The sequence below is a fragment of the Hemibagrus wyckioides genome, linkage group LG17 (assembly GCF_019097595.1).
Source record: "Hemibagrus wyckioides isolate EC202008001 linkage group LG17, SWU_Hwy_1.0, whole genome shotgun sequence".
NCBI lineage: Eukaryota > Metazoa > Chordata > Actinopteri > Siluriformes > Bagridae > Hemibagrus > Hemibagrus wyckioides.
In genome coordinates, this window is record NC_080726.1 from 1,575,299 (window position 1) to 1,590,186 (window position 14,888).

Sequence of the window (14,888 nt, forward strand, 5' to 3'; positions counted from 1 at the left end):
AAAATCTGAATAACAAAACGTCCTCAGCTACATAAGCCCGCCTTTAGGTTCTTAAAGGGGAGTAAAGCATTTTAATCACTGATCATAATAGTTATTATGAATATTATCTACAGTTATCTATCAAAACACTGATGTGTTTTGGGGAGATTGTCATGTTCAAAGGCGAAAATGTATCTAATCTGAGGTCTTGGGTTTTGATCTTGTCATCTTATCCTTAAGTCTTCTTCTTCTACTACGTTTTCTTCAAGGTGGCTTTGTGGCTAGCACTGACCTTGCTTAAAAGTGTAGGACATTTGAGGGCCCTCTCAGTTTCCTCCTCCTGCTTGATTTTGTTACTGATCTGGTCATGGTCATATTGCACCCAAAGCCAGACTATGTTCCAAAGATGCTTTTTTGACCTTCCATCTGGGCAGACTCCAAGTTGTCTCCTGTTCCACTGTGTCAATTGGCTCCATCTCTTGTGCCCAGTTAGGGCCCTCAAGATCTATGTCCACCTCTCAGCCCTGTGGCATAGGTCTGATTGGTTGTTAGTCTTCGTACAGGGACCCAGCAGGAGCTTCCCCACCACTAAGCAGTGTTTATTGCATTTCAGGATCCGACTAAGTTTATTATCCTGCCAAGCTTTCAGCAAAGTTAAAGTATTGGTAGTATGATGCTGCCTGTATAAACCATTTCCTTTCTGACTGATTTTTTTTAGGGTTTAGATGTGGGGTAAGATAAGAGTTTTAGTGTTTAGGGCTGGATCTAGTATTGAGGATAAGTTATGATAAGTTAGGGTGTAGGGTTCAGGGCTGGAGATGGGTTTGTCCCTGCAGCCTTGGTGTCGATTTAATCACACTTTATGGGTAAACTGTAAGGTGAACACATGTAACCGACTCTGACATGATTAAAATCTAAAATGAAAAAAATAAACAGAACCTGTATGATACAAGGCATAAACACAGTAATGTGAGGAATGTTTCTGTTTGCCAGAGAAATGATAATTGCTGCTGTGTTTAATGAACACAATCACATGTTTATCAAGATCATGACATGACAACTTGCAAGTCAAAAACCTGAATTAGTTTGTTTTTTTCCCCTGTGCTTATTCAGTCACGGCTTGTTAGTTGAAGGATAGGATTTATGTGATTAGTGGTATATTAAAGGTTTATGTTTAAGGATTATATTTAAGGAGATTGTTTAGAATATACAGGGGTTTGGGTAACACTGCATTTACACAGAGACACAATATAAAAGATTGAAAGCCAAATACAAATACGTCATGAGATTTTATTTAAGTTCCTCAGAATCTGATAAGAATGCCAGACAAGCATGGAGACAAAGAGATATAGATAGAGATGGAAAGATAGCAGCTAAAGAACAAGTTTTTCTGGAAATGTTGCTTTGTGTCCAGAGAAATGTACAGCTGACAAGCCCCACTGTGTCTGTGAGGAGATCTTGGTTTCTAGAACCTTCTGTCTTTTTGAATTGATATAATCCTTCATTGTTTATTGCAAAGCCACAAACAAACAGCTGCTGTATTTACTTTTAGCCGTTTTTAATTTCAGCTCTAATTATTTACACCTTACACACATTCTCATGGTTCAGCTTCATATCAGCACTTCAGACTGGACACTGTAAGATTCCATTGTGTTTTATTAACACTGATATATTAAAGAAGAGAATTTTTTATGATCAGTTCACTGAGCAATTGTTTTGTGTGAACAGTGGAAGGATTATTTACCCCATTCTTTGGAAAATAGAAGTCACCATGGTTTACATTCATTCATTCATTCATTGTCTATAACCGCTTATTCCTAATTAGGGTCATGGGGATGTGCTGGAGCCTATCCCAGTGCACATAGGGCGAAAGGCAGGGGTACCCTGGACAGGTCGCCATTCCATCCCATTGTTTACATATTTTTAATGTTCTACTTTGTTTGAAGGGTCTGGCACACTTCCACAAGTACAAAATCATGCACACTAAAGACATTAAAGGGTAGAATGTGATGCTGACTGACCAGCTGTAGTGAAACTGGGTAAGAGAGAGCTGCCCTGGTGGCCTTCCTCTGAACATTCAAACTCTTATTAGAACATCCTTCAGCTCTGCCCCTCCCAAACTTTCCCCAACACACACTCACACAAACACTCACACAAACACACACACAGAGAAATGGAATGAGAAAAGGATTTGTTTAAGTAGTGGTCATGCTGGGAAGTCAGAACACTGGGAGAGCTCAGGAATGGGATGTATAGCTCGAGAAAGAGAGAGAAAAATATATTTTGGAGTCAAAGCACATGATACATCGCCCCTGGAGCAGTGAGGGTTAAGGGCTCAACAACTCAGACCCTTAACCGTTTGAGTCACTACTGCCCCAGGCTGCACTTACAGACCATTACTTAACAACGTCTGACCAATCAGATGAGAGATTTCACCAGCACTGTGGTATAATGACCACTTAATATGCTTAGCCAGTTATCTGATGATCATAATAGCTGGACACAGGTTAAAAATGTTGTCATTTAATGTAACAGTTGAAGAAAGGGTTATAATAATAATAATAATAATAATAATAATAATAATAATAATAATAAGACTGATAGTATTGTAATGAAATAACCAAACACACACACACACAAATGAAATGAGAAAAGGATTTGTTTATCATCTGTTGCTCAAAAACGTCTGGGTATTGTATTTTACTTGTTATTTTATTATTTAGTTGTATTTCAGTATTTATTGATTGATTGATGATCATATAGATCCACCCCACAAACTCAAAACTCACATGCTCACCATCACCACACAATATAAATGTAGAAAAATGTAGAAATTAATTTGTGTAAACTGTTTTTCGATAACCAGAAGAAGAAGAACTTAAATTTACAATTACCAGTAACCAGTAATAGTACCAAGCCAAGGTGTATTTGACCGTGATTACCATTTAAGGACATCCGGCTAGATGATAGTATCACCCGGCCATTTGGGGGATACTCAGTTCTTACACTAATTTACATTTAAAGTGAATTTAAACAGCATGCATGCCGTAAATCAACATGAGGTATTGTTGACACATGCTAACATGAATAAACCACAAATTAAATGCTAGTAGCAGCAGAGAGCAGGATAAACATTGTAAGGTGATTGTAAGCAGGATAAACATTGTTAGCTGCTGTTCTGCAAGAGCACAAGCAGGTTTGCAGCAAAAAGCTGTTTATTAATTAGCGCTAAGGTTAAGCAGTGGAAATGGAGAACGTTCAGCTGGATGGTAAATCTGGAAAACAGAGCAACTGGAAAAGCGAGCGGCTCAACTGAGTCACGCTCTCCGAGAACAAAGTGGTGAGTTTACGCTGTGAGGACTTGGTTTTATTCTCTTCACCATGCTTTTAGATCCAACTCCATGCTGTAACCTGCACTGGTGATCCAAAATTAACCAGAAAACCAAACATATCTGTGGAACAAACATACAGGCTTTTACTTTTTCAGCTTTCATTGTGATCATTGCGTCTGCAGGAGGATCTGAAGATTCTTATGCAACAGATCCCTCCCTAAAACTTCAGTTTCAACATAGAACCAGTAGAATTCATAGTGTTTTGAGTACCATCAAGAAGAACCTCCTTCCCTCTTGATGGTACTCAAAACAGTATGAATTTTACGACACTAATTCAGCAGCTCATTTTTAAGTGCCAGCAACTTTGGCCTAGCCTTTCTGTCATCAAGGTTCAACAGTACTTTTTGCAGGAACTCAAAAAAAAAACTGTCAGCATCTTGGGGTAGCTGATATGAAGGGCATAAAGCAGTCCAAAAAGCAGCATTAGAGCACTGACCCAGGATTTTGAAGACATCACCACATCATCTTCAAGGACAATCAAGGCATAAACAAAAAAAACAAAGAGGCAAAACAAAATTAATACCAGTGGTTCATGATGATACTTTGACATCTTATGAAGTGAAATGATCAGTCTAATCTGAAGTAATTAAACATTATTATTACACATAACAAGCCTCTGCAAATAGTGCAAATCATTTTCACGACTTTGGAGTATGAGCTTTACAGAAAACAATGCACATCAAATCTAGATTTCGATGTGTTTAATGTGTGTGTTGAACCAATATTTTAGTAAAGGCTAAATTAAAGTTCTTTTTGAAGCTTGAAAATATAGATTGCCTTTAACTGGACAGACAAAAGAGAGAAAAAGATTTAAATATACCTTTAACAAAAATCTAATGGAATTACACATACTCTGTTCACCTCACTGTCTCTCCTGACCCTGTCTCCTTAGTGTAATGGTCAGGGGGAAGGGACATACTCTGTTCACCTCACTGTCTCTCCTGACCCTGTTTCCTTAGTGTAATGGTCAGGGGGAGGGGACATACTCTGTTCACCTCACTGTCTCTCCTGACCCTGTCTCCTTAGTGTAATGGTCAGGGGGAAGGGACATACTCTGTTCACCTCACTGTCTCTCCTGACCCTGTCTCCTTAGTGTAATGGGCAGGGGGAGGGGACATACTCTGTTCACCTCACTGTCTCTCCTGACCCTGTCTCCTTAGTGTAATGGTCAGGGGGAGGGGACATACTCTGTTCACCTCACTGTCTCTCCTGACCCTGTCTCCTTAGTGTAATGGTCAGGGGGAGGGGAAGGGGGAGGGGACATACTCTGTTCACCTCACTGTCTCTCCTGACCCTGTCTCCTTAGTGTAATGGGCAGGGGGAGGGGACATACTCTGTTCACCTCACTGTCTCTCCTGACCCTGTCTCCTTAGTGTAATGGTCAGGGGGAGGGGACATACTCTGTTCACCTCACTGTCTCTCCTGACCCTGTCTCCTTAGTGTAATGGGCAGGGGGAGGGGACATACTCTGTTCACCTCACTGTCTCTCCTGACCCTGTCTCCTTAGTGTAATGGTCAGGGGGAGGGGACATACTCTGTTCACCTCACTGTCTCTCCTGACTCTGTCTCCCTTAGTGTAACGGTCAGGAGGGAGGGGAAGGGGGAGGGGACACACTCTGTTCACCTCACTGTCTCTCCTGACCCTGTCTCCCTTAGTGTAACGGTCAGGAGGGAGGGGAAGGGGGAGGGGACATACTCTGTTCACCTCACTGTCTCTCCTGACCCTGTCTCCGTTAGTGTAACGGTCAGGGGAGGGGGAGGGGACATACGCTGTTCACCTCAATGTCTCTCCTGAGTCCTGACCCTGACTCCCTCAGGGTAACGGTCAGGGGGGAGGGGAAGGGGCGGCCCTGGGCAGATGGGACTTTATGCAGTGTTTCCCTTCCAGATTGAGACCGCGCTTTTCTCCCATGAGTAAATCTATCACAGATACCCAAATGGACTCTTTCGATGAATTGTTTTTCACGTTTTTGTATTTAGTTGATTAGCAATATAGGTATTTAATTATAAATTAAAAAAGTATAAAAGTATGGACAGGCCTAGAGATGCTACAAAAGTAATTTATTGGAAAACATTATTTAAAATTAATTAGAATTGTTTGACTAAATTCACATACACTTTACAAAGGTTCCAAATAAGGGTTTATTGCATTGATGCCCCTTCAGTGAACAGTACTTAAAATAATAATTTTATTAAATTAAATAACCTTTTGTAGAATGTAAGGTTCCAGGGGTGTTACATTGTTCTTCTGGGAACCACTAATGGCAATAAAAAAAACTTTATTTTAAGTGTACTTGTTTGTAATATCTTTTGAATATATTTTTATTTATTATTTTGCATGCTCTTGACATAAACTAGATTAAATAAATTATTTTAACTTAAACCATTAGAGTTAACACATAAATTATAACTAATTAATTAATAACTCATTCAGTTTGAGTTCTGTTTAAAATAATTAGTTACTGAGTTACAGTAAAATTAACTTAAAAAAAAAGTTTAATTAACTTTAAAGTTTAATTAAGTTTAATTTTTAATTAATTAATTAAAAAGTTTCATTTAGCGGATTTCACTGTTAGGTTTTACAGTGTAGGTAAACAAAAGACGTCAGCAGAAACAGACGTGGTGGTTGACGTGCTCACTGGCAGTTTTGTGAGTTTAACAGGGAATAAGATCTAATATAATAAATGTCTTTTACACAATAGGATGTGTTTCCACCAGCAGCAGCACAGGAAGACGCAGCAGAATATGACAAAGAAAAACAGAATTTTCTAGGACATAATGTTTCATATCAGGATAATAAATCCTCCTAATAGTGCATACAGTTAAATGGTCAGTTTGAGAACATTTCTTCTTTCTAGAAACATCCTACATTCTGCATTCATTACTGTTCCAGTTTCTGTACACAAAATGACCAGTGTAGCTCAGGGAGAAATTAAATCTCACACCTCACATTTCACACATTTCATTTTGGATCACATAACCTCACAGGTGAGTTATAATATATATAAAATCCAGCATATAGAGGCTGAGTGAATGTGGTGTGGACTTTGTGGAGGAGCCTCATCGTGTCAGAGACGCTGTAGAAGGACAGAGTTCCTGCACTGTGATCCACATACACTCCTATTCTGGAGGATGCTGGACCTCGGAGCTCAGTCTTAATGTTGTTGTGCCAGAAACAGACAGAGGAAGAAGAACACTCCAGACTCCAGGACTGACTGTTGAGTCCAAACGCACACTCATAACCCCGTCCTTTCCTGCTGATCTCTTTATACAAGACTGATATGTACACACCAACACCGCTCCACTCCACCTCCCAGTAACAGCGTCCACACACACTCTCCTTACACAACACCTGAGACCAGTAGTCAAATCTCTCTGGATGATCAGAGTATCGCTGTTTTGTCTTGCTGCATGTCACCACTCTGTTCTTCTCAGACAGAATGAGATGAGGATGTTCTGTGTTTGGATCCAGAGTCAGATAACAGAAATCTAAAGTAATAAAATGCCCACAGGTTAGATGTTAATCACAGGATTTATAATAAGTGTGTGTGAGACACCTGTCTGTGTTTCTATCCTCCTAATGCTGCTCTATAGAAATGGATCAGATTTAGATAAACAATACAGACATTTTAACACTCTGTGTGTGTGTGTGTGTGTGTGTGTGTGTTTATTGTACACCTACACTTCTTCACTAAATCTTCTCTGCTCTTTGGTTCTGAGGGTAAAATCATCTGAACTGCTACAACTGTGGAGACACAGAGATAAAATGGAGACAGAAAAATGACATAAATATGAATTATTTTTTACCTAAATTGAAAGTCCATCCATCCAGTCCAAACCATCTCAATTTAAGCATACGCTATAATTTTCTCCAAAAATGTAAGATTTTTCTTTGTTTGTCTGCTAAATTTATTTTAATGTCATTTACAAGGCTGATGCTGATACTCTGTGATTTTATGCAGTCTTGTTCCTCCTTACTTCTTATTTCTGTTAGATGAATTTTATGCCTCTCTTTACTGTGATACACAAACAATGTTTGCTTGTTTACCTTGTGGACGGATTTTGTTGAATTCCTCCTCACAGATTTGCTCGACTCGTTTTTTCAGATCTGAGAGAGATTTCCTCACTCCATCAAATGAGAGATGTTGATTGACAGTGAAGCTGGGTGAGTCTTCACATCCAGGAGAGACACAGAGAGACGGGAAACTCTACAGAGAGGAAACATCATAGAGAAGGAGAAAAGTGTAGGAGAGGAACGAATGAATCTCAGACTGAATCAGACCAAAGACACACTTGTGATCTCAGACAGGAACATTTCTTCTTGCTGTAATGAGCTTTTAGGAGGAAACTTTGTGAGGAACAGCGCCCTCTGTAGATCAGACAGTGAGTGTTACCTGGAGGAAGTGGATGTGATCGTGTGTGTGTGAAAGCTCCTCCAGCTCAGTGACTCTCCTCTTAAGATCAGCAATCTCCTGCTCCAGTTGATTCAGGAGTCGTTCAGCTCGACTCAGGTCAGCTTTCTCCTGATCTCTGATCAGCTTCATCATCTTAGAGCGCTTTTTCTTCATGGAGGTGATCAGCTCACTGAAGATCCTCTCACTGTCATCTACTGCTGCCTGTGAACGTATCTGTTAGAACACACACACACACACAAAATTTACTCATCTTCACTCTGCTAGCAGCAATACATGACATAAATAACAGAGATGCAAAATACAGAAAAAATACAACTACAATTATGATTATGAAAAGTATAAAGAGCAGCACCTTCACACACAAACACACAACATAAATGAACACAATACATTGTTTCTCTGTGTGTGTGTGTGTGTGTGTGTGTATGTGTGTGTGTATGTGTGTGTGTGTGTGTGTGTGTGTGTGTCACTCCTCACCTTAATAATGTCCACAGTCTGTTTCAGCTCCTGCACCTTCTTCTCCTTCTCCTGGATCCTCTGCTGGAATTTTATCTGCTCCTCCTTTAGCTCATTCTGATCAAATACAATACATTTAAAATACATTTCATTTATAGAAATAAAACTAAAATACAAAGAATTGTAACTGTAATTAAATAAATCTCTCTGACTTTTAATAAAACTAATCAAGTCACCTCAATAGAAATTAGATTAGAAACAGAATTTGTAGAAACTGACTTGAAAAATTATAATGATCTCCAGTTCTCACCTGTTTTTCAGTTCTTTCTGTTTTAGTTGGAACAGTCTCATGACCTTTGTGTTTTTCCATCGTACACAAGTAACAGATGAAGCTTTGGTCAGTATGACAGTAGATCTCCATCAGTTTGTCATGTTCAGAGCAGATCTTCTCTTGGAGCTCTGCACAGGCTTCAACTAACTTGTGCTTCTTAAAGGCAGGAGACTGATAGTGAGGTTTAAGATGATCTTCACAATAGGAGGCCAAACAAACCAGACAGGACTTGACGGCTTTGTGTTTTCTCCCAGTGCAGGAATCACACTCCACATCTCCAGGTCCAGTGTAACAGTGAGCAGGAGAAGCAGCTTGGAGTTCAGTCTTCTTCAGTTTCTCCACCACTTCAGTCAGCATGTTGTTCCTGCGTAGAACAGGCCTTGGAGTGAAAGTCTCTCTACACAGGGGGCAGTGGTAGACGCCCCTGTAGACATCCTCCTGATCCCAGTGACCATTAATACACACCTTACAGAAACTGTGGCCACAATGGAGAGTCACTGGATCCTTCAGAAAATCCAGACACACTGGACAGCTGAACTGATCCTGATCTACTGAAATACTGGCCTCTGCCATTTTCCTGCGAGAGAGAGAGAGAGTGTGTGTGGGTGAAGGAGAGAGAGAGAGAGAGAGAGAGAGAGAAGGAGAAGTTTATAAGTTTCGTTTTCTCTGAAATGAACTTCCTGTTTCAGTGTGTTTTAGTGTGACAGAGAGAGTAGGTGTGGCTTTACAGAGAAAAGGAGTTCAGACTTTATAGATTTTAAGTCTGTGATTTAAAATTGTGATTTAAAAGTCAGATTAATTTAAATGTGATTTTTTGTGTTTGAATAAAGTAAATCATCACTGACATTAAAGCTATAATATTCAGATCCTTTACTCACTGTTTACTCAATAGCTGTCACTTTTATTTTAAAAGTAGTTGCTGGTTGTTTCTGCTGTGTTCTCGCACTCTGTCACTAGCTTTCCCAGTGAATTAGAGACACAGAAACGGATGGAGAAAATCAACCTTTTGGTAGAAAAGGACATGTTTTATGTCCTTAATCATGTAAAAAGCAAAGTGGGGAAATCTGACTTCAATAGTTAGTTTTGTGAGCTATGAGAAATCATGTTAGCATGTCTGCAAACTTCCATTAATTAGCATCACAATCCAAAGCGTGGATTATTTTCTGTTTGAAATTAAAACTACATTTAAAAAATGAATGAATAAATAAATACCTCACAGTTCAAAATTCAGCCAGAAATCATATAAATTTATTAAGAGGCATCTCTACTCAACAAACCATTCCTTTACATTTACACTTATTCATGAAGCAGACACTTTTATCCAAAGCCACTTACAAATGAGGAAATACAAGCAAAGTGATCTATCAAGCAGAGACAAGTAGTGTTAAGTTAGTATGTTCACCGGTCAGGCATAACATTATGAACACCTGCCTAATATTGTTTTTTCCCTCTTTTCTGCCAAAACAGCCCTGACCCGTCGAGGCTCCGACCCGACTCCACTAGATCCCTGTGCTGTGGGATCTGGCACCAAGATGTTAGCAGCAGATCCTTTAAGTCCTGTAAGTTGTGAGGTGGGTCCTCCATTAATAGGACTTGTTTGTCCAGCACATCCCACAGATGCTGGATTGGATTGGATCTGGGGAAATTGGAGGCAGAGTCAACACCTCAAACTGCTTGTTGTGGTCATCAAACTATTCCTGAACCATTTCTGCTTTGTGGCACAGTGCATTATCCTGCTGAAAGAAACCACAGCCATCAGGGAATACTATCAGTTTCCATGAAAGTGTGTAGATGGTCTGTAACAATGCTTAGGTAGGTGGTACGTGTCAAAGTAACATCCACATGGATACAGGACCCAAAGTTTCCCAGCAGAAAATTGCCCAAATTAGGACACTGCCTCTGCCGGCTCACCTTCTTCCCATAGTGCATCCTGGTGCCACGTGTTTCCCAGGTAAGAGATGCACACGCACCTGGCCATCCACATGATGGAAAAGAAAACCTGATACATCTCACCTTCTTCTATTGGCCTGTAGTCCAGTTCTGATGCCCATTGTTGGTGTTTTTGCATTGCACAGGGGTCAGCATGGGTACCCTGACTGGTCTGTGTCTGTGTGGCCCAATAATCAACAAATTGCAATGCACTGTGTATTCTGACCCCTTTCTATCAGAACCAGCATTAACTTCTTCAGCAATTTGAGCAACAGTAGCTCGTCTGTTGGATCGGATCACACGGGCCAGCCTTCACTCCCCATGTCCATCAATGAGCCTTGACCGCCCATGACCCTGTCACCGGTTCACCACTGTTCCTTCCTTAGACCACTTTTGGACCATAGATACTGACCACTGCAGACCGGGAACACCCCACAAGAGCTGCAGTTTTGGAGATGCTCTGATCCAGTGGTCTAGCCATCACAATTTGGGCATTAAACTCACTCAAATCCTTACGCTTGTCCATTTTTCCTGCTTCTAACATCAACTTTAGGGACAGAATGTTGACTTGCTGCCTAATATATCCCACCCACTAACAGGTGCCATGATGAGGAGATCATCAGTCTTATTCACTTCACCTGGAACTGCTCACAATTTTATGGCTCATCAGTGTATTTTCCATGGCACATCCATTCAAACCAGTAGAAAATTACTGATTAATTTAGTTACTATTTAGGAATGTCAGAGCTTTACAAATGGCCTTGTATTTATTATGCCCTTGATATCCATAATTCAAACTTTATTTTGTGCTAATAATATACAATTGTTAGCTCCACTCTTGTCTTCTGTGAAGGTTTGCCACTAGATGTTGGAGTATAGCTGTGGGGATTAGTGTTCATTCAGCTACAAGAGCATTACTGAGGAGGTCTGGGGTTCAGTCAGTGTTCCAGGTCATCCCAAAGGTGTTCAAATGGGGTTAGGTCAGAGTCAGGGCTCTGTACAGGACACTCCAGTTCTCCCAATCTTACCTTCACCTCCACACCATGTCTTCATGAAGCTGTTTTGTGCACAGGGAATTTTACTTCCAGTGAAGTGTATAAGTATAGTGAAGTGTAGAAGCTATAGCACTACATACACAAACATTCTGTACAACTGTGTGATTAAAACTTTGTGGTAACACTTTGGGGAAGAAGCTCATATGGATGTGATGGTTAGGGGGTACATACTTTTGGATATGTAGTGTGTATCTCTGTTTGAAAAGTGGCAGTAGCAAGAACTCCAAGCGGTGAAATAACTTGTACATGCACTAAAATGGCACAGTGGTGTTAGTGAAATTCATGCTGCTTCTAAACTGTTTAAAGAATTGAAAGAAGATGCCTTGGCTCAATGGAACTGGTTTCTGAAACAAAAGTTTTCCCAGTCTCTATATATTTCTATATAGAGAAATATCTCCCATCCGTTGGGAGATGTGCATCCCATCACCTGTTCTCCTTTTTTAGTGTGGTATTTCTTTTGTCTTAATTCTATGAATAGAATTATTAAGCTTTATTAATGAATTTGTGTGGCTTGCTATATTTTATTATACTGAAACAAAATCTTAATATAATGTGTGCAGATTTCACATTAAAAAGCTGCTTAAACCTGAAAGAGTATTTTTTTTATATTTTTATTTACATTTCTGGCATTTGGCCAGAAATGCAGAGCAACATACAAAAGTGCTTTAAGTCTCTATCAGTGAATATATTAACACTGGTTTAGTAGATTACAGACTTAGTATACTGTGAGCCTAAAATTGAGTTGGTGTGTTTTTTTAAACATATAACAACACATAAAAACAGAGGAAAATAAGAGCTAGTTTAAGTGCTTCAGGAAAGGTCTTCAGACGTTGTTTGAAGATAATCATTGACTCGGCTGTACTGACATCTAGAGGAAGTTCATTCCACCACCTCTGTGCCAGAACAGAGAAGAGTCTAGATGTATATCTACCTTTTACCCTGAGAGATGATGGGACCAGTCGAACAGTGCGAGGAGTAATAAGATCTTTGAGGTAAGATGGTGTTGGTCCATTCTTTGCTTTGTAGGCAAGCATCAGTGTTTTGAATCTGATACTAGCAGCTACTGGAAGCCCGTGGAGGGAACGCAGCAGTGGGGTGGTGTGGGAGAACTTAGGCAGGTTGAAAACAAGCCGTGCAGCTGCATTTTGGATCATTTGCAGTGGACAAATTGCATTCAGAGGAAGACCTGCCAGTAAAGAGTAGCAGTAGTCCAGTCTTGAAATGACCAGAGACTGAACAAGTACTTGAGTAGCCTGTGTGCTTAGGAATGGTCAAATCCTTCTGATGTTGTACAGAAGAAACCAACATGAGTGTGACACGTTAGCAACATGGGAGGAAAAGGACAGTTGATTGTCCATGGTTACCCCAAGGTTGCAAGCAGTGGCTGAAAGGGAAATCATAAAGTTGTTCACAGATAACGCTAGATCCTGGGCTGGGGATGAATCATCTGAGATGACTAGCAGTTCAGTTTTGCTGGGATTAAGATTCAGCTGATGAGCTGTCATCCAAGATGAAATGTCTGCCAGACATGCTGAGATCTGAGCAGAAGCTGTGGTATCTGAGGGAGAGAAGGAGAAGATAAGTTGGGTATCATCAGCATAGCAGTGGTATTAAAAACCATGTGAGGATATAACTTTGCCAAGAGAGTGGGTGTAGAGGGAGAGGACCAAGTACGGAGCCTTGTGGGACACCAGTAGAGAGTCTGTATGGAGCATATGTCAATCCCTACCATGTTACCTGATACGAGAGACCATCCAGGTAGGAAGCAAACCATTTGGATGCTGTTCAAACAAATTCTAAGACTCCTGAGGGTGGACAAGAGAGTCTTGTGGATAACTGTGTCAAATGCTGCAGAAAGGTAAAGGAGGATGAGGACCAATGACAGCTTGGCTGATCTAGCAGTATGTAGTTTCTCAGAGACTGCCAAAAGGGCAGTCCCTGTGCAATCTGCTACTTTGAAGCCAGACTGGTTGGGATCATGATGGTTATTCTGCAAGAGACAGTCAGACAGCTGATGAACAATTTGTTAGAAACTTTTTGAAAGAAAGGAGATAAGTGATACCGGTCTGTAATTACTGATGTCAGAGGGATCCAAAGCAGGCTTGCTTTCTTAAAGGCAGATGGTACCTGACTAGATGTTATGGATCCATTGATGACTGTGGTTAAGAAGGTCAGGAGATCAGTTGAGATGGTCTGGAACATAGTGGAAGGGATTGGATCCAGTGGGCAGGTGGTAGGATTGCAAGAGTGGATGATTTGCAAAACCTCTTCTGCTGCTATGGTTGAGAGATGCTTCAGTGAAGGAGTAGCTGAGTCCTGACTGTGTAATGTAGATGAAGTTGGGGCATGCGTGAAGGTCTGGCAGATCTTTTTAATCTTATCTGTATAAAAGTGGCGAAATCTTCAGTGGTCAGGAAGGATGGAGCAGGAGGGCTCGGAAGGTTGAGTAGTGCAGAGATGATGTTGTGGAGCTTTTCAGGGATCTTGTGCAGAAGCTTCACATTTTTGCTTGTAAAAGGAAGTCTTGGCATAAATCACGTCCGAAGAGAATCTGGACAGAAGCATACGATAAGAGGTGAGATCAGTGTCCAGTTGAGATTTCTTCCACTTCCTTTCTGCTGTTCGTAGTTCTCTCAGACCGTTGCAAAGCACATCTGACAGCCAAGAAGCAGGACAAGAAGTCTTCCTGTATCCAGTGGATAAAGGGCAGAGAAGGTCCATGGTTGAGGAAAGAGATGAGAGAATAGTGGCTGGGGCTGAGTCTAGGGGTAGGGAGGAAAAGGAGTCATAGTCAGGAAGAGATGAAAGAGTGCAGGAAGCTACAGAGGAAGGAGAAATAGAGTGAAGGTTTTGGCGGATGAGAGAGGGATGCTGGGAGTTATGTTTGGGTAAGACAGGGAGAATGATAGTGAAGGATACCAAGTGATGATCTGAGATGTGAAGTGGGGTCATGTCTGAAGCTGGGGAAGGGCAGGTAAGGACCAAGACCAGGATGTTTCTCCCTTGTATGTCGGAGGGCAGCTGTTAAATGACAAGGAGAACAAATTCAGAAGAGTCAGAAGGCCAGAAGACTGTCAGATGGGAGGTTGAAATCCCTTCCCTTGTCCAACATCTGCTCACTGGACAATAAATTGGACTACATCCGACTCCAGTAAACTAAACGGCGAATTCTCAGAGAATCTGAACTCTCTGCAACTGGACCCCCCCCCCCCCCATTTTTTTCAATAAATTGTTTGAGATGAGGAAATCACCATTGCATGCTTCTACTTAAATGCCCTAATTTCATGATATAATATCACTGTAGCGTGAACTTTTTAAATTTTCTATAAAT

The 14,888-nt window shown here is 40.7% G+C and overlaps 1 protein-coding gene across 2 annotated transcripts; it reads right to left on the reverse strand.

Moving 5' to 3' along the window:
• Positions 1 to 5,489: 5,489 nt before the first annotated feature.
• On the reverse strand, positions 5,490 to 9,255 carry LOC131368411 (tripartite motif-containing protein 16-like). Of its 2 annotated transcripts, XM_058414530.1 has the most exons (6): positions 8,553 to 9,253; positions 8,264 to 8,359; positions 7,766 to 7,999; positions 7,420 to 7,579; positions 7,054 to 7,116; positions 5,490 to 6,860 (listed from the first exon to the last, which is right to left on the reverse strand). In XM_058414530.1, the coding sequence occupies exons 1-6, from the start codon at positions 9,144 to 9,146 to the stop codon at positions 6,334 to 6,336; spliced, it is 1,674 nt and encodes a 557-aa protein (XP_058270513.1). In that variant the 5' UTR covers positions 9,147 to 9,253; the 3' UTR covers positions 5,490 to 6,333. The 2 variants fall into 2 exon arrangements, with proteins under 2 accessions (XP_058270513.1, XP_058270514.1); XM_058414531.1 differs by lacking the exon at positions 7,054 to 7,116 and having other exon boundaries at positions 8,553 to 9,255.
• Between the last annotated feature and the right edge of the window lie 5,633 nt (positions 9,256 to 14,888).